This window comes from Anabas testudineus, chromosome 21 (genome assembly GCF_900324465.2).
Source record: "Anabas testudineus chromosome 21, fAnaTes1.2, whole genome shotgun sequence".
Classification (NCBI taxonomy): domain Eukaryota; kingdom Metazoa; phylum Chordata; class Actinopteri; order Anabantiformes; family Anabantidae; genus Anabas; species Anabas testudineus.
The window spans coordinates 1,525,502-1,546,481 of record NC_046629.1 but is presented as its reverse complement, the minus strand read 5'-3'; the positions used below and the strand labels follow the sequence as shown (position 1 = coordinate 1,546,481).

The following is a 20,980-nucleotide window of genomic DNA, read 5'->3' as shown; positions in this document are numbered from 1 at the left end:
GTACAATGAAATGTGCTGCGAGTGAAGTGCTAACCCTGCTGCTGGAGGAAGATGCAGTCAGAGAATTAAGTAGAACTTAATTTGATCTAAATATATTGTTTTTTATTATTGGTGCTGGAGGTGGAAATATGACATTATATTATTCATATTAATTTGTCTATGAAGCAGAAAAAGCACAGAAGCATGAAAAAAAGGAGGGAGGTGATGCTCGACTGCATCAGTGCTTCACACAAATTCATAATATTAGTCAAAGAAACCACATTGTCACTACAAATAAAACAACGTCCACATATTATCAGTGTGATTTAACCTGACTGAACAACCTCTTGAGGTGTTTTGAGATTTCCTTCATTTGAAGTCCGTATATGATCGGATTAAAGAGCGGATGATATAAAATCATTTGTAAAATCATTATCAAACGAACTGTTTTTGCAAAATCGGATTCCAGCCGAACTATGATGATGTCATAGGTAATAAAACAGGAAAAGTTGATGAGAACCAGCAGGTGAGGTAAACAGGTCTGTGCAGCTTTTCTCCTGACTGTTTTACTACTTCTATAGGATATAATCAGGATCCTGGTGTAGGTAAAGAGGATGAAGAGCAGAGGGAACAGTACCATATTCAACAACATGAACACACCATATATTGCTAGTGTTACTGAGCGCACACACTGAATAGAATAAATGGAGTTGTTACAAAAAATGCCTTTCAAAGTAAAACTACATATTTTCATATTAGCATACAATACAACTGACACTGTAAGCTCACAAAGAGGAACAAGCCAAGCTAAAACCAGCAGGAGAATCACAGTAGTTTTTCTCATGATAGCTGGATACTGCAGAGGTTTACATATAGACACATATCTGTCATAGGACATAGCTGTCAACAGTAAGAACTCTGAAGCAGCCAGAGAGTAATAGATGAAAGCTTGGAAGAGACAGAGTGGATATGTTATGGTCTGTTTTTCAGATAAAAAGTCAGCTAAGAGCTTTGGGTAGATGTTAGTGCTGTAAAAAACAGAGTTCAGTAACAAAGCTGCAATAAATATGTACATAGGCTCGTGGAGCGTTTTGTGAATCCAGATAAGACAAATGATGGTGGAATTACAGCAGATTATTAAAATATACATTACAAACATGATCATAAAATAAAGATATCTGTATTTATGCAGCTCTACAAACCCATCAAGAGTTAAATATGTCACATTTGATGTGTCATCCATCAATATCCTGAAACCACCAGTGTTCAGTAATGCAGACAGATCTCATCAGTAACATGTTACCTGTACAGACGATCTCATTCCCTCACATGTAGTAAAGTTGGAGAAAGTGAACTGTGTGTTGTTTTTATGACACCTCTTCAGCCTCCATGGAGCTCATTAAACTGCCAATGCGTAAACAATGCTTAATCAACGTTGTACGAGTGGGTAAATGAATTTGGTTCTAAATTGTATCCAGGTGCCATCTGTTAGCTTTACAGTTTTTTAAGATAAGTCCAGAAGCTTAATCCCTGACCACCTGAGTCAAACCGAAGTCCCAGGAACTCTCTTCAGACCTTCACAGTAACATTTTGTAGTGACTAGTACAAGGGTATTTTACATTTTACATTTAAAGATGGTCATTTAGCAGATTTACAAGTGTGGTATAAAGAAAGCAAATATTTAAGGCAAGGAGACAAGAACTTCTGTCTTGGAGAGGTTCAACTGAAAATGCCTGTCTCTCATCCAGGCAGCGATGACGTTGACGCATGCAGAGATGTGTAGTGAGACAGTGGAACAATCCGGTGGAAACGACAGGTAGATCTGTGTGTCATCAGCATAGCAATGATAGAAAAGATCGGGTTATTGGATGAAGGAATCTAGGGTTGTAGAATAGAAAAAAAAAGAGAAAAGTAGTGGACCAAGAACAGAGCCCTGTGGCACGCCAGTCAGGAGGCAGTGAGAGTTAGAAACCAGCCCCTGCTAAGATACCTTGAAGGTACTTCAAGACAATTAGGAAGCACATTCCTAAAAATAGGAAATAATAGATAATAGGGAAACCATGTCCTGTAATTTTGACCGCGCCACATCCTGTCCCGGGTGAAGCCTACCACTAGACCAGCAAAAGAGGTTTTGGTTAAAATATTGGCAAGATGTCCCCTTAACTCTTACTTCTGATTTATCTGCTTCTCTAGCATACTGTGGACATGAATGTTTTATGAGAAACAATTTACAACAAGCCCTTAATCAGAGGCTTTAATGCAAAGCGACTTACAAGGTACACGACCAAGGAGGGATAAGTATAAGGAGGTTTTGCCTAAAGACCACTAGTGGAGGAAGACCACAGGCAGGATTCAAACCCCGGTCTCCCCCATGGATTAATTTCCTCTTCTAACTGTTGATGATGTGTAAAGTGTGAAACAACTATATGGTAATTTTACCAGTAGTGGTGTGTAACACGTTACCAATGTTCTATTTCTACTAAAAGTATTTAATTAGCTTAAATTCAAGTGTCCTGCTGTGTTAAAAATATAACAGTCTGATTCCCCCTCGGTGGATGTTATTAAACTAAGAGTCCTGAAAGCATACTTTTCTGTAGATGTCTGCACTGTAGATGATGTGTCCACATTACACATGTCTGCAGAGGTTGTCATCAGCACCACTACATGTCTAATTTGTAGCTTATTAGCACAGTTAAGGATGGATGATGGATGGAAGATGGATGGAAGGATGGAGGTGCTGCAGCACTCCAGTCCTTCCATCATGTGGAGAGTTCAACACTGTGCTAATAATGAGTTATTATAACATTATTAATTTAACTAAAAATGTTGTTTCCCTGTTCTTTCTAAAATGCAACTGGGAACAGTCAAATACTTTATTGTGAAAATCATCAAATTCACCTCTGACAGAAAAATGTTTGTCGTCTTGAATATATCCAATATACATGATTAGTCTTTGGACTAAAAAGATGTTTAATGATGTAGTTATATTATTATTTTTTATTACATATTATTATGTTCATTCGATGATTAATATTATTCAGAACAAATGAAATGAGCTCTGAATCTGAAAATGATGAACTCTGTATTTCATATGTACATAGAATATGTATAGGACATTGAAAATCTCCTTTGAGGACTTTCAAAAGTGCCAGTAACAGTGCTGCTCTCAGTCAGTAGCTGTAAAAAGAACATAGAAGAAGGTGTGTGCTGCTGTGTTTGAATCTGTTCAGATTTTTAATGAAGTTCATCAGTACGACTAGTGAAACTAACAGAACTGTCACATTAAAGTCTAAACTAAAAACCAATGGATGATACAGTGATATGAAGAAAACCAGCATCACAACACATAAAGTCACTACATTAGTGAGATTTGACCTGAGCCAACAACTTCTTCAGATGTTTAGAAATTTCCTTCATTTTTAGTCCGTATATGATGGGATTAAACAGAGGATGATAGGAAATCATTTGTATACTTATTATTAAATGAGCAATTCTTGGAATATCAGCTTCTAATCGAACTATAAAAACATCATAAGTGACAAAACAGGAAAGGTTGATTAGAACCAGCAGGTGAGGTAAACAGGTCTGTGCAGCTTTTCTCCTGACTGTTTTACTACTTCTATAGGATATAATCAGGATCCTGGTGTAGGTAAAGAGGATGAAGAGCAGAGGGAAGAGTTATATATGTCACATTTAATTCATCATCCATCAGGTTTTCGAACAACAAAGTGAATCAGTTATGCAGCAGACTAACTAACCAACTAACGTCACTAATCAACACTCGTGACTTTGTGGATACCTGCGTTTGCTGGATGTTTTTATCAGACTGCTTCCCCTCTGTGGATCTCATTAAACTCAGGTCACACATCTACTGGGTGCTGTATGCACATCACATTTGTCATTTTGATTGACTTGTGGCCTTGTGTGGAAAGTGAAAGAGGAGCTTGAATGAACAGGAGAGTGATAGATAAGATGAGATGAGATGAGATGAGATGAGATGATTTGTCATATGCACAAATGTACACAGCACAGTGTACAATGAAATGTGCTGCGAGTGAAGTGCTAACCCTGCTGCTGGAGGAAGATGCAGTCAGAGAATTAAGTAGAACTTAATTTGATCTAAATATATTGTTTTTTATTATTGGTGCTGGAGGTGGAAATATGACATTATATTATTCATATTAATTTGTCTATGAAGCAGAAAAAGCACAGAAGCATGAAAAAAAGGAGGGAGGTGATGCTCGACTGCATCAGTGCTTCACACAAATTCATAATATTAGTCAAAGAAACCACATTGTCACTACAAATAAAACAACGTCCACATATTATCAGTGTGATTTAACCTGACTGAACAACCTCTTGAGGTGTTTTGAGATTTCCTTCATTTGAAGTCCGTATATGATCGGATTAAAGAGCGGATGATATAAAATCATTTGTAAAATCATTATCAAACGAACTGTTTTTGCAAAATCGGATTCCAGCCGAACTATGATGATGTCATAGGTAATAAAACAGGAAAAGTTGATGAGAACCAGCAGGTGAGGTAAACAGGTCTGTGCAGCTTTTCTCCTGACTGTTTTACTACTTCTATAGGATATAATCAGGATCCTGGTGTAGGTGAAGAGGATGAAGAGCAGAGGGAACAGTACCATATTCAACAACATGAACACACCATATATTGCTAGTGTTACTGAGCGCACACACTGAATAGAATAAATGGAGTTGTTACAAAAAATGCCTTTCAAAGTAAAACTACATATTTTCAAATTAGCATACAATACAACTGACACTGTAAGCTCACAAAGAGGAACAAGCCAAGCTAAAACCAGCAGGAGAATCACAGTAGTTTTTCTCATGATAGCTGGATACTGCAGAGGTTTACATATAGACACGTATCTGTCATAGGACATAGCTGTCAACAGTAAGAACTCTGAAGTAGCCAGAGAGTAATAGATGAAAGCTTGAAAGAGACAGAGTGGATATGTTAAGATCTGTTTTTCAGATAAAAAGTCAGCTAAGAGCTTTGGGTAGATGTTAGTGCTGTAAAGAACAGAGTTCAGTAACAAAGCTGCAATAAATATGTACATCGGCTCATGGAGCGTTTTGTGAATCCAGATAAGACAAATGATGGTGGAATTACAGCTGATTATTAAAATATACATTACAAACATGATCATAAAATAAAGATATCTGTATTTATGCAGCTCTACAAACCCATCAAGAGTTAAATATGTCACATTTGATGTGTCATCCATCAATATCCTGAAACCACCAGTGTTCAGTAATGCAGACAGATCTCATCAGTAACATGTTACCTGTACAGACGATCTCATTCACTCACATGTAGTAAAGTTGGAGAAAGTGAACTGTGTGTTGTTTTTATGACACCTCTTCAGCCTCCATGGAGCTCATTAAACTGCCAACGCGTAAACAATGCTTAATCAACGTTGTACGAGTGGGTAAATGAATTTGGTTCTAAATTGTATCCAGGTGCCATCTGTTAGCTTTACAGTTTTTTAAGATAAGTCCAGAAGCTTAATCCCTGACCACCTGAGTCAAACCGAAGTCCCAGGAACTCTCTTCAGACCTTCACAGTAACATTTTGTAGTGACTAGTACAAGGGTATTTTACATTTTACATTTAAAGATGGTCATTTAGCAGATTTACAAGTGTGGTATAAAGAAAGCAAATATTTAAGGCAAGGAGACAAGAACTTCTGTCTTGGAGAGGTTCAACTGAAAATGCCTGTCTCTCATCCAGGCAGCGATGACGTTGACGCATGCAGAGATGTGTAGTGAGACAGTGGAGCAATCCGATGGAAACGACAGGAAGATCTGTGTGTCATCAGCATAGCAATGATAGTAAAGATCGGGTGACTGGATGAAGGAATCTAGGGTTGTAGAATAGAAAAAAAAAGAGAAAAGTAGTGGACCAAGAACAGAGCCCTGTGGCACGCCAGTCAGGAGGCAGTGAGAGTTAGAAACCAGCCCCTGCTAAGATACCTTGAAGGTACTTCAAGACAATTAGGAAGCACATTCCTAAAAATAGGAAATAATAGATAATAGGGAAACCATGTCCTGTAATTTTGACCGCGCCACATCCTCCCCCGGGTGAAGCCTACCACTAGACCAGCAAAAGAGGTTTTGGTTAAAATATTGGCAAGATGTCCCCTTAACTCTTACTTCTGATTTATCTGCTTCTCTAGCATACTGTGGACATGAATGTTTTATGAGAAACAATTTACAACAAGCCCTTAATCAGAGGCTTTAATGCAAAGCGACTTACAAGGTACACGACCAAGGAGGGATAAGTATAAGGAGGTTTTGCCTAAAGACCCCTAGTGGAGGAAGACCACAGGCAGGATTCAAACCCCGGTCTCCCCCATGGATTAATTTCCTCTTCTAACTGTTGATGATGTGTAAAGTGTGAAACAACTATATGGTAATTTTACCAGTAGTGGTGTGTAACACGTTACCAATGTTCTATTTCTACTAAAAGTATTTAATTAGCTTAAATTCAAGTGTCCTGCTGTGTTAAAAATATAACAGTCTGATTCCCCCTCGGTGGATGTTATTAAACTAAGAGTCCTGAAAGCATACTTTTCTGTAGATGTCTGCACTGTAGATGATGTGTCCACATTACACATGTCTGCAGAGGTTGTCATCAGCACCACTACATGTCTAATTTGTAGCTTATTAGCACAGTTAAGGATGGATGATGGATGGAAGATGGATGGAAGGATGGAGGTGCTGCAGCACTCCAGTCCTTCCATCATGTGGAGAGTTCAACACTGTGCTAATAATGAGTTATTATAACATTATTAATTTAACTGAAAATGTTGTTTCCCTGTTCTTTCTAAAATGCAACTGGGAACAGTCAAATACTTTATTGTTAAAATCATCAAATTCACTTCTGACAGAAAAATGTTTGTCGTCTTGAATATATCCAATATACATGATTAGTCTTTGGACTAACAAGATGTTTAATGATGTAGTTATATTATTATTTTTTATTACATATTATTATGTTCATTCGATGATTAATATTATTCAGAACAAGTGAAATGAGCTCTGAATCTGAAAATGATGAACTCTGTATTTCATATGTACATAGAATATGTATAGGACATTGAAAATCTCCTTTGAGGACTTTCAAAAGTGCCAGTAACAGTGCTGCTCTCAGTCAGTAGCTCTAAAAAGAACATAGAAGAAGGTGTGTGCTGCTGTGTTTGAATCTGTTCAGATTTTTAATGAAGTTCATCAGTACGACTAGTGAAACTAACAGAACTGTCACATTAAAGTCTAAACTAAAAACCAATGGATGATACAGTGATATGAAGAAAACCAGCATCACAGCACATAAAGTCACTACATTAGTGAGATTTGACCTGAGCCAACAACTTCTTCAGATGTTTAGAAATTTCCTTCATTTTTAGTCCATATATGATGGGATTAAACAGAGGATGATAGGAAATCATTTGTATACTTATTATTAAATGAGCAATTCTTGGAATATCAGCTTCTAATCGAACTACAGAGATATCAAACGTAAACAAACAGGAAAGGTTGATGAGAACCAGCAGGTGAGGTAAACAGGTCTGTGCAGCTTTTCTCCTGACTGTTTTACTACTTCTATAGGATATAATCAGGATCCTGGTGTAGGTAAAGAGGATGAAGAGCAGAGGGAACAGAGCCATATTTACCAACATGAACACACCGAATACAGATACTACTACTGAACGCACACACTGAAGACTGTAAATTGAATTGTTGCAAAATATCCCTTTCAAAGTAAAGTTACAGAGTTTTATGTCAGTGCACAATACAATACATGCTGCAACCTCCAAGCTAAAAACCAACAAAATAATCACTGTTGTTTTTCTCATGATAGTTGGATGTTGCAGAGGTTTAGATATAGACACATATAAATAATACCCAGATTGTAATTTTAAAAATAAAATCTGTTTAATCAGTTTGAATTCCACAGTTCTAATCTGCAACAAAATCTGCGATGTTATGTGCTGCTGTGTTTAAAGTAGTATTAACATAAAACAATATGATCTAAAATAGTTCATTTTCATCATTAAACACTTAATCATCATTTGACCATTTCTAATATGAGTCACAACTAATGATACCATGAATAAAATCAAATCCATTGAATAGAATTAAAGACACTAACATATCTGCACTTCAGCTGCACATAAAATGACTGTATATAGTTCACAGTGTCAATATATTGTATTATCTGTGTAACTTGATGTGATTCAGGATCCTGGTCAGGTGTTTAGAAATTTCCTTCATTTTTAGTCCATAAATGATCGGATTAAAGAGCGGATGATATGTAATTATCAGCAGAGTCATTATAAAACGAGCCACTTTGGGAAAATCGGATTCCAGCCGAACTATGATGATGTCATAAGTAATAAAACAGGAAAAGTTGATGAGAACCAGCAGGTGAGGTAAACAGGTCTGTGCAGCTTTTCTCCTGACTGTTTTACTACTTCTATAGGATATAATCAGGATCCTGGTGTAGGTAAAGAGGATGAAGAGCAGAGGGAACAGAGCCATATTCAACAACATGAACACACCATATATTGCTAGTGTTACTGAGCGCACACACTGAATAGAATAAATGGAGTTGTTACAAAAAATGCCTTTCAAAGTAAAACTACATATTTTCAAATTAGCATACAATACAACTGACACTGTAAGCTCACAAAGAGGAACAAGCCAAGCTAAAACCAGCAGGAGAATCACAGTAGTTTTTCTCATGATAGCTGGATACTGCAGAGGTTTACATATAGACACGTATCTGTCATACGACATAGCTGCTAACAGTAAAAACTCTGAAGCAGCCAGAGAGTAATAGATGAAAGCTTGGAAGGGACAGAATGGATATGTTATGGTCTGTTTTTCAGATAAAAAGTCAGCTAAGAGCTTTGGGTAGATGTTAGTGCTGTAAAAAACAGAGTTCAGTAACAAAGCTGCAATAAATATGTACATAGGCTCGTGGAGGGTTTTGTGAATCCAGATAAGACAAATGATGGTGGAATTACAGCAGATTATTAAAATATAAACTGTAAACATGATCATAAAATAAACATATCTGTATTTATGCAGCTCTACAAACCCATCAAGAGTTAAATATGTCCCATTTGATGTGTCATCCATCAATATCCTGAAACCACCAGTGTTCAGTAATGCAGACAGATCTCATCAGTAACATGTTACCTGTACAGACGATCTCATTCCCTCACATGTAGTAAAGTTGGAGAAAGTGAACTGTGTGTTGTTTTTATGACACCTCTTCAGCCTCCATGGAGCTCATTAAACTGCCAACGCGTAAACAATGCTTAATCAACGTTGTACGAGTGGGTAAATGAATTTGGTTCTAAATTGTATCCAGGTGCCATCTGTTAGCTTTACAGTTTTTTAAGATAAGTCCAGAAGCTTAATCCCTGACCACCTGAGTCAAACCGAAGTCCCAGGAACTCTCTTCAGACCTTCACAGTAACATTTTGTAGTGACTAGTACAAGGGTATTTTACATTTTACATTTAAAGATGGTCATTTAGCAGATTTACAAGTGTGGTATAAAGAAAGCAAATATTTAAGGCAAGGAGACAAGAACTTCTGTCTTGGAGAGGTTCAACTGAAAATGCCTGTCTCTCATCCAGGCAGCGATGACGTTGACGCATGCAGAGATGTGTAGTGAGACAGTGGAGCAATCCGATGGAAACGACAGGAAGATCTGTGTGTCATCAGCATAGGAAAGACAGGTAAGGCCAGGTGACTGGATGAAGGAATCTAGGGTTGTAGAATAGAGAAAAGTAGTGGACCAAGAACAGAGCCTTGCGGCACGCCAGTCAGGAGGTAGTGAGAGTTAGAAACCAGCCCCTGCTAAGATACCTTGAAGGTACTTCAAGACAATTAGGACTTGAGACAGGCCAGAACCGAACCAATGATGCTCTCAATTGGAGAGTGTAGAAAGGAGGATCTAGTAGTTGACTGTCAAGGGCTGCAGAAAGATTAAGTCGATTTCAGACGGTTGATGGAGACACAGCTTTTGCAGCCAGCAGGGATTTTGTGGAGTGACCAGATTCTGACATTTCACTAGCGCAGATGGAGTTTAGCACTTGCATCACTTCCTGCCAGCCCTCCTAAGTGTGGTGTATTGTTCATGGATCTGATCAGTAAAAAAAATGAATTAGGAGCTTATGTACATACAGGCCTGGAAGACAGAGGACAGAGACAATCCAGTAAAGTAGATCCAGAATCTGTCAGTGGCTGTGACTTGTTTGAGTCTTGACCTTCTGTTAGTGTAAGGTAGAGGTCTTTCAGCGTAGACACTGGCTACAAGTCCAGCAGCCAGGAGACTGTGGGGACTGTGGCCCGAGCCAATGAATTAAATCATTTTTTCAATCGATTCCAGGCTGATCCACTGAGCCCACTTCAGTTCACCAACTGCTCCTCAGTCCCTCCCCCACACGACTCAGCCACCACCCTAACAATCTCAGCTGAGCAGGTGAGAAGAGAGCTGAAAAGGCTTCATCCCACAAAAGCGGCAGGTCCTGATGGAGTCAGCCCAAGGGTGCTGAAAGCCTGTGCTCCTCAGCTCTGTGTTGTTCTCCAACACATCTTCAATCTCAGCCTGCACCTGGAGAGAGTTCCTCTAGGGTGGAAAAAGTCGTGCCTGGTTCCAGTGAATAAGACGCCACGTCCCAGAGTCCTCAATGACTTCAGACCAGTGGCTCTGACATCACACATCATGAAGGCTTTTGAGAGGCTGATCCTGGAGTCCCTCCGACCTCTGGTCAAACCCTCACTTGACCCCCTCCAGTTTGCTTACCAACCCCATATTGGAGTGGATGACGCCATCATACACCTTCTCCATCGCACCTACACCCACCTGGACAAGCCTGGGGGCTTAGTGAGGATCATGTTTTTTGATTTCTCCAGTGCATTCAACACCATCCGTCCTGCACTGCTGGGAGAGAAATTAAAAAAAATGCAGGTCAACACTACCCTGATTTCCTGGATCATGGACTACCTCACTAACCGCCCACAGTACGTCTGCCTGCAGAACTGTGTGTCTGACACAGTGAGCTGTAGCACAGGTGCTCCACAGAGGACAGTTCTGTCTCCATTCCTCTTCACCCTGTACACCTCAGACTTCAGGTACAACTCAGAGTCCTGTCATCTTAAGAGGTTCTCTGATGACTCTGCAGTTGTAGGATGTATTAAGGGTGGAGATGTCACAGAGTACCGTGGAGTGGTGGACAGTTTTGTGGACTGGTGTGGACTCAACCATCTGCAACTGAACATCAACAAAACAAAGGAGCTTGTGATGGACTTCAGGAAATCTGGGAGTCCTGTCATCCCTCTCTCTATACAGGGGGAGGAGGTGGAGGTTGTGTCCGAGTACAAATACCTGGGAGTGTACCTGTACAACAAACTGGACTGGACCAAAAACTCATCAGTACAGTACAGAAAGGCTCAGTGCCGGATGTACTTCCTGAGGAGACTCAGGTCCTTCAACGTCTGCGGATGTTTTATGAGTCTGTAGTTCCAGTGTCATCTTCTATGCTGTGGTCTGAAGACTCAACATGAAGGTGTCAGACAGTAACAGACTAAACAAACTGATCAGGAGGAGCTGGCTCTGTTCTGGGGGTGGAGCTGGACCCTCTACATGTTGTAGCTGAGAGGAGGATGCTGTCTAAACTCCTCTCAATCTTGGACAACCCCTCCCACCCACTGCACAGTGTTTTGGTTGGACAGAGGACAGAGGAGCATGTTCAGCCAAAGATTTATTAACATTAAATGTTCCACAGAGAACCACAGGAGATCCTTTCTACCTGAAACCATCAATCTGTACAATTCCTCCCCCCTCTGTAAGGGGTGGGGGAAGTGATACTGTCATATACTTGCTGTGAATATATTGACCCAATCTAATTTATCTATTTACGTATTCTGTATATATGTTGAGGTTTTTGGTATTGATGTTATTGTGTATTTATGTTGATGTGGATCTTTCCTGGTTGTGGTTCCTTTTCTTTCTGTCTGTTTTGAGAACAATGGTAATGAGGCAAAACAATTTCCCTCTGGGATTAATAAAGTTTTTTGAATCTTGAATCTGAATCTTGAACATTGAGGAGTGATTTACATACTGAAGACAGAAAACATCTTTACTTCCTGATCCCCCTCAAACTAGGGGAGAACACAACTCCAGGAATGAAGACATATTTTCTAGTCAGCACACAGCCTCTTTCGGAAGCTTTTGTCTACTATACAGTTGGTAAAATAACCGACCTGATCTTTACCTGATTTTAATTTCTGAAACTTTGGATCTTTTCTCACTGAACAGAACAGCTTGATGCCACGTTCAGTTTATTCTCTAGATACAAAATTCCAGTTTATGATCATGTAAAATGAGAAACGTCTGTATCTCAGTAAATTAAAGCAGGAAAAATAAAAAAAAAACAGCAAAAGACTCAGAGAACTAAGACTAAAAACACATTTCTTACTTTAAATTACAACATAACAAAGAATTACCATAATACCCAGTTTGTAGTGTTTCAAATAAAATCTGTTTAATTAGTTTGAATTCCACAGTTCTAATCTGCAACAAAACAAAATAGGGTGGAAATCTGCGATGTTATGTGCTGCTGTGTTTAAAGTAGTATTAACATAAAACAATATGATCTAAAATAGTTCATTTTCATCATTAAACACTTAATCGTCATTTGACCATTTCTAATATGAGTCACAACTAATGATACCATGAATAAAATCAAATCCATTGAATATAATTAAAGACACTAACATATCTGCACTTCAACTGCACATAAAATGACTGTACATAGTTCACAGTGTCAATATATTGTATTATCTGTGTAACTTGATGTGATTCAGGATCCTGGTCAGGTGTTTAGAAATTTCCTTCATTTTTAGTCCATAAATGATCGGATTAAAGAGCGGATGATATGTAATTATCAGCAGAGTCATTATAAAACGAGCCACTTTGGGAAAATCGGATTCCAGCCGAACTGTGATGGTATCATAAGTAATAAAACAAGAAAAGTTGATTAGAACCAGCAGGTGAGGTAAACAGGTCTGTGCAGCTTTTCTCCTGACTGTTTTACTACTTCTATAGGATATAATCAGGATCCTGGTGTAGGTAAAGAGGATGAAGAGCAGAGGGAACAGTACCATATTCAACAACATGAACACACCATATATTGCTAGTGTTACTGAGCGCACACACTGAATAGAATAAATGGAGTTGTTACAAAAAATGACTTTCAAAGTAAAACTACATATTTTTATATTAGCATACAATACAACTGACACTGTAAGCTCACAAAGAGGAACAAGCCAAGCTAAAACCAGCAGGAGAATCACAGTAGTTTTTCTCATGATAGCTGGATACTGCAGAGGTTTACATATAGACACATATCTGTCATAGGACATAGCTGTCAACAGTAAGAACTCTGAAGCAGCCAGAGAGTAATAGATGAAAGCTTGAAAGAGACAGAGTGGATATGCTACAGTCTCTTTTCCAGACAAAATGTCAGCTAAGAGCTTTGGGTAGATGTTAGTGCTGTAAAGAACAGAGTTCAGTAACAAAGCTGCAATAAATATGTACATAGGCTCGTGGAGGGTTTTGTGAATCCAGATAAGACAAATGATGGTGGAATTACAGCAGATTATTAAAATATACATTACAAACATGATCATAAAATAAAGATATCTGTATTTATGCAGCTCTACAAACCCATCAAGAGTTAAATATGTCACATTTGATGTGTCATCCATCAATATCCTGAAACCACCAGTGTTCAGTAATGCAGACAGATCTCATCAGTAACATGTTACCTGTACAGACGATCTCATTCACTCACATGTAGTAAAGTTGGAGAAAGTGAACTGTGTGTTGTTTTTATGACACCTCTTCAGCCTCCATGGAGCTCATTAAACTGCCAATGCGTAAACAATGCTTAATCAACGTTGTACGAGTGGGTAAATGAATTTGGTTCTAAATTGTATCCAGGTGCCATCTGTTAGCTTTACAGTTTTTTTAAGATAAGTCCAGAAGCTTAATCCCTGACCACCTGAGTCAAACCGAAGTCCCAGGAACTCTCTTCAGACCTTCACAGTAACATTTTGTAGTGACTAGTACAAGGGTATTTTACATTTTACATTTAAAGATGGTCATTTAGCAGATTTACAAGTGTGGTATAAAGAAAGCAAATATTTAAGGCAAGGAGACAAGAACTTCTGTCTTGGAGAGGTTCAACTGAAAATGGCTCTCTGTCATCCAGGCAGCGATGACATTGACGCATGCAGAGATGTGTAGTGAGACAGTGGAACAATCCGGTGGAAACGACAGGAAGATCTGTGTGTCATCAGCATAGCAATGATAGAAAAGATCGGGTGATTGGATGAAGGAATCTAGGGTTGTAGAATAGAAAAAAAAAGAGAAAAGTAGTGGACCAAGAACAGAGCCCTGTGGCACGCCAGTCAGGAGGCAGTGAGAGTTAGAAACCAGCCCCTGCTAAGATACCTTGAAGGTACTTCAAGACAATTAGGAAGCACATTCCTAAAAATAGGAAATAATAGATAGTATTAGGGAAACCATGTCCTGTAATTTTGACCGCGCCACATCCTCCCCCGGGTGAAGCCTACCACTAGACCAGCAAAAGAGGTTTTGGTTAAAATATTGGCAAGATGTCCCCTTAACTCTTACTTCTGATTGATCTGCTTCTCTAGCATACTGTGGACATGAATGTTTTATGAGAAACAATTTACAACAAGCCCTTAATCAGAGGCTTTAATGCAAAGCGACTTACAAGGTACACGACCAAGGAGGGATAAGTATAAGGAGGTTTTGCCTAAAGACCCCTAGTGGAGGAAGACCACAGGCAGGATTCAAACCCCGGTCTCCCCCATGGATTAATTTCCTCTTCTAACTGTTGATGATGTGTAAAGTGTGAAACAACTATATGGTAATTTTACCAGTAGTGGTGTGTAACACGTTACCAATGTTCTATTTCTACTAAAAGTATTTAATTAGCTTAAATTGAAGGGTCCTGCTGTGTTAAAAATATAACAGTCTGATTCCCCCTCGGTGGATGTTATTAAACTAAGAGTCCTGAAAGCATACTTTTCTGTAGATGTCTGCACTGTAGATGATGTGTCCACATTACACATGTCTGCAGAGGTTGTCATCAGCACCACTACATGTCTAATTTGTAGCTTATTAGCACAGTTAAGGATGGATGATGGATGGAAGATGGATGGAAGGATGGAGGTGCTGCAGCACTCCAGTCCTTCCATCATGTGGAGAGTTCAACACTGTGCTAATAATGAGTTATTATAACATTATTAATTTAACTAAAAATGTTGTTTCCCTGTTCTTTCTAAAATGCAACTGGGAACAGTCAAATACTTTATTGTTAAAATCATCAAATTCACTTCTGACAGAAAAATGTTTGTCGTCTTGATTAACCAATATACATGATTAGTCTTTGGACTAAAAAGATGTTTAATGATGTAGTTATATTATTATTTTTTATTACATATTATTATGTTCATTCGATGATTAATATTATTCAGAACAAGTGAAATGAGCTCTGAATCTGAAAATGATGAACTCTGTATTTCATATGTACATAGAATATGTATAGGACATTGAAAATCTCCTTTGAGGACTTTCAAAAGTGCCAGTAACAGTGCTGCTCTCAGTCAGTAGCTGTAAAAAGAACATAGAAGAAGGTGTGTGCTGCTGTGTTTGAATCTGTTCAGATTTTTAATGAAGTTCATCAGTACGACTAGTGAAACTAACAGAACTGTCACATTAAAGTCTAAACTAAAAACCAATGGATGATACAGTGATATGAAGAAAACCAGCATCACAACACATAAAGTCACTACATTAGTGAGATTTGACCTGAGCCAACAACTTCTTCAGATGTTTAGAAATTTCCTTCATTTTTAGTCCATATATGATGGGATTAAACAGAGGATGATAGGAAATCATTTGTATACTTATTATTAAATGAGCAATTCTTGGAATATCAGCTTCTAATCGAACTACAGAGATATCAAATGTAAACAAACAGGAAAGGTTGATTAGAACCAGCAGGTGAGGTAAACAGGTCTGTGCAGCTTTTCTCCTGACTGTTTTACTACTTCTATAGGATATAATCAGGATCCTGGTGTAGGTAAAGAGGATGAAGAGCAGAGGGAACAGAGCCATATTCAACAACATGAACACACCGAATACAGATACTACTACTGAACGCACACACTGAAGACTGTAAATTGAATTGTTGCAAAATATCCCTTTCAAAGTAAAGTTACAGAGTTTTATGTCAGTGTACAATACAATACATGCTGCAACCTCACAAGCAGGTACAGTCCAAGCTAAAACCAACAAAATAATCACTGTTGTTTTTCTCATGATAGTTGGATGTTGCAGAGGTTTAGATATAGACACGTATCTGTCATAGGACATAGCTGCTAACAGCAAGAACTCAGAACCAGCCAGAGAGTAATAGATGAAAGCTTGGAAGAGACAGAGTGGATAAGTTATGATCTGTTTTTCAGATAAAAAGTCAACTGACAGCTTTGGGTAGATGTTAGTGCTGTAAAGAACAGAGTTCAGTAACAAAGCTGCAATAAAAATGTACATAGGCTCATGGAGGTTTCTGTGAATCACTATGAGACAAATAATAACAGAATTACAGCAGATTATTAGAATATATACTGTGAACATGACCAGAAAATAAAGATATCTGTATTTATGCAGCTCTACAAACCCAGCAAGAGTTATATATGTCGCATTTAAATTATCATCCATCAGGTTTTCGAACAACAAAGTGAATCAGTTATGCAGCAGACTAACTAACTAACTAACCAACTAACAAAACACTCGTGACTTTGTGGATACCTGCGTGTGCTGGATGTTTTTATCAGACTGCTTCCCCTCTGTGGATCTCATTAAACTCAGGTCGCACATCTACTGGGTGCTGCACTCACATCACATTTGTCATTTTGGTTGACTTGTGGCCTTGTGTGGAAAGTTAAGGGGAGAATGCAGACCCTCATTGCTGTGAGGTCGAACAGTGAAGTGCTAACACTGCTGCTGCAGGAAGATGCAGTCAGAGAATTAAGTAGAACTTAATTTGATCTAAATATATTGTTTTTTATTATTGGTGCTGGAGGTGGAAATATGACATTATATTATTCATATTAATTTGTCTATGAAGCAGAAAAAGCACAGAAGCATGAAAAAAAGGAGGCAGGTGATGCTCGACTGCATCAGTGCTTCACACAAATTCATAATATTAGTCAAAGAAACCACATTGTCACTACAAATAAAACAACGTCCACATATTATCAGTGTGATTTAACCTGACTGAACAACCTCTTGAGGTGTTTTGCTATTTCCTTCATTTGAAGTCCGTATATGATCGGATTAAAGAGCGGATGATATAAAATCATTTGTAAAATCATTATCAAACGAACTGTTTTTGCAAAATCGGATTCCAGCCGAACTATGATGATGTCATAGGTAATAAAACAGGAAAAGTTGATTAGAACCAGCAGGTGAGGTAAACAGGTCTGTGCAGCTTTTCTCCTGACTGTTTTACTACTTCTATAGGATATAATCAGGATCCTGGTGTAGGTAAAGAGGATGAAGAGCAGAGGGAACAGTACCATATTCAACAACATGAACACACCATATATTGCTAGTGTTACTGAGCGCACACACTGAATAGAATAAATGGAGTTGTTACAAAAAATGCCTTTCAAAGTAAAACTACATATTTTCATATTAGCATACAATACAGCTGACACTGTAAGCTCACAAAGAGGAACAAGCCAAGCTAAAACCAGCAGGAGAATCACAGTAGTTTTTCTCATGATAGCTGGATACTGCAGAGGTTTACATATAGACACATATCTGTCATAGGACATAGCTGTCAACAGTAAGAACTCTGAAGCAGCCAGAGAGTAATAGATGAAAGCTTGGAAGAGACAGAGTGGATATGCTACAGTTTCTTTTCCAGACAAAAAGTCAGCTAAGAGCTTTGGGTAGATGTTAGTGCTGTAAAAAACAGAGTTCAGTAACAAAGCTGCAATAAATATGTACATAGGCTCGTGGAGGGTTTTGTGAATCCAGATAAGACAAATGATGGTGGAATTACAGCTGATTATTGGAATATACATTACAAACATGATCATAAAATAAAGATATCTGTATTTATGCAGCTCTACAAACCCATCAAGAGTTAAATATGTCCCATTTGATGTGTCATCCATCAATATCCTGAAACCACCAGTGTTCAGTAATGCAGACAGATCTCATCAGTAACATGTTACCTGTACAGACGATCTCATTCACTCACATGTAGTAAAGTTGGAGAAAGTGAACTGTGTGTTGTTTTTATGACACCTCTTCAGCCTCCATGGAGCTCATTAAACTGCCAACGAGTAAACAGCGTCATTTCTGGCCATAAAGTGAATAAAGGGAAATTACATCATGAAGTGAACTGAACCAGTATGTAGACGTTATATCTTTAAGAGCTAAAATACTGCAGCAGCCAAACTAATCATGTCTGGAACAAAGTGTAAAATACTGTAATGGTTGTTTGGAACCTTTATAATGCCAGACACATGAGATCGAGTATAGGAGTTTATTATCACAGGTGAAGACAGGAAGCTGACGGGGAAGCAGGGAACCCCGATAGTAATACGTTTTTAGAGACAAGATGGCGGACACCAGGTGTGTTCTAGGGTCTGGAGTTCTTGGTGAGAAGATGGCTGACGCTGGTTGGCATTCTCAGTAAAAGTTTCAACATCGCACTTGATCGGGAGGTGCCCACTGGAACTAATCATAACTAAAATACCTGCTGGTTAATGTTAACAGCTACCAGGTTCAGAAACTGAGACAAATATGAGACTATTGGACGTGTTTTCTAGTCAGCACACAGCCTCTTCCCGAAGCTTTTGTCCTCCACAGTTGGTAAAATAACTGACGTTAACTGATCTTTATTTCTGAAATTGGTGGATCATTTCTCACTGAACAGAACAGCTTGATGCCGTGTTCAGTTTATTCTCTAGATACAAAATTACAGTTTGTGATCATGTAAAAGGAAAAACTTCTGTATCTCAGTAAATTAAAGCAGAAAAAAGTGAAAAAAAAAAAACTGAGGGAATTAAGTTTAAAAACACATTTCTTACTTTAAATTACAACAAAAAAATCCAATAATTCACAGTTTGTAGTGTTACAATTAAAATCAGTTTAATCATTTTGAATTCCACAGTTATAATGTGTAACAAAACAAAATGAGGTGAAAATCTGTGACATTATGTGCTGCTGTGTTTAAAACAGTCAACACTTAAAACATAAAATAATAAGATTGAAAATAGTTCATTTTCAACATTAAACACTTCATCTTCATTTGACCACTTCTAATATCACATGAATTTGCAGAGTGACAACTAATGATACCATGAATAAAATCAAATCCATTGAATATAATTGAAGAAAATAACATTTCTGCACTTTAACTGCACATAAAATGACAAAGTTCATAGTGTCAATATATTGTATTATCTGTGTAACTTGATGTGATTCAGGAACCTGGTCAGGTGTTTAGAAATTTCCTTCATTTTTAGTCCATAAATGATCGGATTAAAGAGCGGATGATATGCAATCATCAGCAGAGTCATTATTAAACGAGCCACTTTGGGAAAATCAGATTCCAGTCGAACTATAACAACATCATAAGTAATAAAACAGGAAAAGCTAATTAAGACCAACATGTGAGGTAAACAGGTCTGTGCAGCTTTTCTCCTGACTGTTTTACTACTTCTATAGGATATAATCAGGATCCTGGTGTAGGTAAAGAGGATGAAGAGCAGAGGGAACAGTGCAACATGTAACAACATGAACACACTATATAGAGACAGAGTTAGTGAGCGTGCACACTGAAGTGTGTACACTGAAGTATTACAAAATATCCCTTTCAAAGTAAAATTACATAGTCTTATATTAGCATACAATACAGCTGACACTGTAAGCTCACAAACAGGTACAGTCCAAGATAAAGCCAGCAAAATAATCACCGTTGTTTTTCTCATGATAGTTTCATACTGCAGAGGTTTACATATAGACACATATCTGTCATAGGACATAGCTGCTAACAGTAAGAACTCTGAACCAGCCATGGTGTAATATACAAAAGACTGAAAGAGACAGAGTGGATAAGTTATTGTCTCTTTTCTGGATAAAATGTCAAACAAAATCTTTGGGTAGGTAGTAGTGCTGTAAAGAACAGAGTTCACTAACAAAGCTGCAATGAAAATGTACATCGGCTCATGGAGGGTTTTGTGAATCACTATGAGCGACACAATAGTAGAATTACAGCAGACAATCAGAATATACACTGTAAACATGATCGAACAGTAAAGATATCTGTATTTGTGTAGTTCTACATACCCATCAATAGTTATGTATGTTACATTTAATTCAACGTCCATGCTGAAAACCAGAATGTAAAACAGTTAAATAAGTTTAACAGAGAGCTTTGCAGTAACATATTATCTGTACTGGTCTCATTCATTCAGATACTGAAGTTGGTAATTTTATCAGACTGCTTCATCCTCCACGGATCTCATTAACATGCCCACTAACATGTGAACAAGTTCGGAAAACCCAAGAGTCCTGATGCAGTCGGGGGCAGCTGGAGGACGTTGCTTTATCACTGGATGCAGTTCTGTGAGACTGTCATGACATGAAAAATGACTTAAACTGTTGTTTCACAAAGAAACATTTGTTTCTCCTTCAGTGCCAAAGCGCCCTAACTGCCATGGAAAGAGATGGTAAACCCAGGACCTTCCCTGGATCCTGGATTTTGACGTTATTATCTGTTATTAATAATAATAATAATAATACATTTTATTTAAAGCGCCTTTCAAAACACTCAAGGA

General features: G+C 38.1%; 7 protein-coding genes across 7 annotated transcripts; all 7 read right to left on the bottom strand.

Annotated features, from left to right (window-relative positions):
• Positions 1-295: 295 nt before the first annotated feature.
• Positions 296-1,222, bottom strand: LOC113173357 (olfactory receptor 6N2-like). The gene has a single exon (XM_026376772.1). It carries the CDS (start codon positions 1,220-1,222, stop codon positions 296-298), a length of 927 nt encoding a protein of 308 aa, XP_026232557.1.
• Positions 1,223-4,307: 3,085 nt separating this feature from the next.
• Positions 4,308-5,234, bottom strand: LOC113173358 (olfactory receptor 6N2-like). Its single transcript, XM_026376773.1, has one exon. The coding sequence runs from the start codon at positions 5,232-5,234 to the stop codon at positions 4,308-4,310; it is 927 nt and encodes a 308-aa protein (XP_026232558.1).
• Positions 5,235-8,222: 2,988 nt separating this feature from the next.
• Positions 8,223-9,152, bottom strand: LOC113173305 (olfactory receptor 11A1-like). Its single transcript, XM_026376709.1, has one exon. The coding sequence runs from the start codon at positions 9,150-9,152 to the stop codon at positions 8,223-8,225; it is 930 nt and encodes a 309-aa protein (XP_026232494.1).
• A 3,713-nt stretch (positions 9,153-12,865) lies between these two features.
• Positions 12,866-13,795, bottom strand: LOC113173304 (olfactory receptor 6M1-like). Its single transcript, XM_026376708.1, has one exon. It carries the CDS (start codon positions 13,793-13,795, stop codon positions 12,866-12,868), a length of 930 nt encoding a protein of 309 aa, XP_026232493.1.
• A 2,119-nt stretch (positions 13,796-15,914) lies between these two features.
• Positions 15,915-16,841, bottom strand: LOC113173366 (olfactory receptor 11A1-like). The gene has a single exon (XM_026376781.1). The coding sequence runs from the start codon at positions 16,839-16,841 to the stop codon at positions 15,915-15,917; it is 927 nt and encodes a 308-aa protein (XP_026232566.1).
• A 539-nt stretch (positions 16,842-17,380) lies between these two features.
• Positions 17,381-18,307, bottom strand: LOC113173367 (olfactory receptor 6N2-like). The gene has a single exon (XM_026376782.1). It carries the CDS (start codon positions 18,305-18,307, stop codon positions 17,381-17,383), a length of 927 nt encoding a protein of 308 aa, XP_026232567.1.
• A 1,293-nt stretch (positions 18,308-19,600) lies between these two features.
• LOC113173303 (olfactory receptor 6N2-like) lies at positions 19,601-20,530 on the bottom strand. The gene has a single exon (XM_026376707.1). The coding sequence runs from the start codon at positions 20,528-20,530 to the stop codon at positions 19,601-19,603; it is 930 nt and encodes a 309-aa protein (XP_026232492.1).
• Between the last annotated feature and the right edge of the window lie 450 nt (positions 20,531-20,980).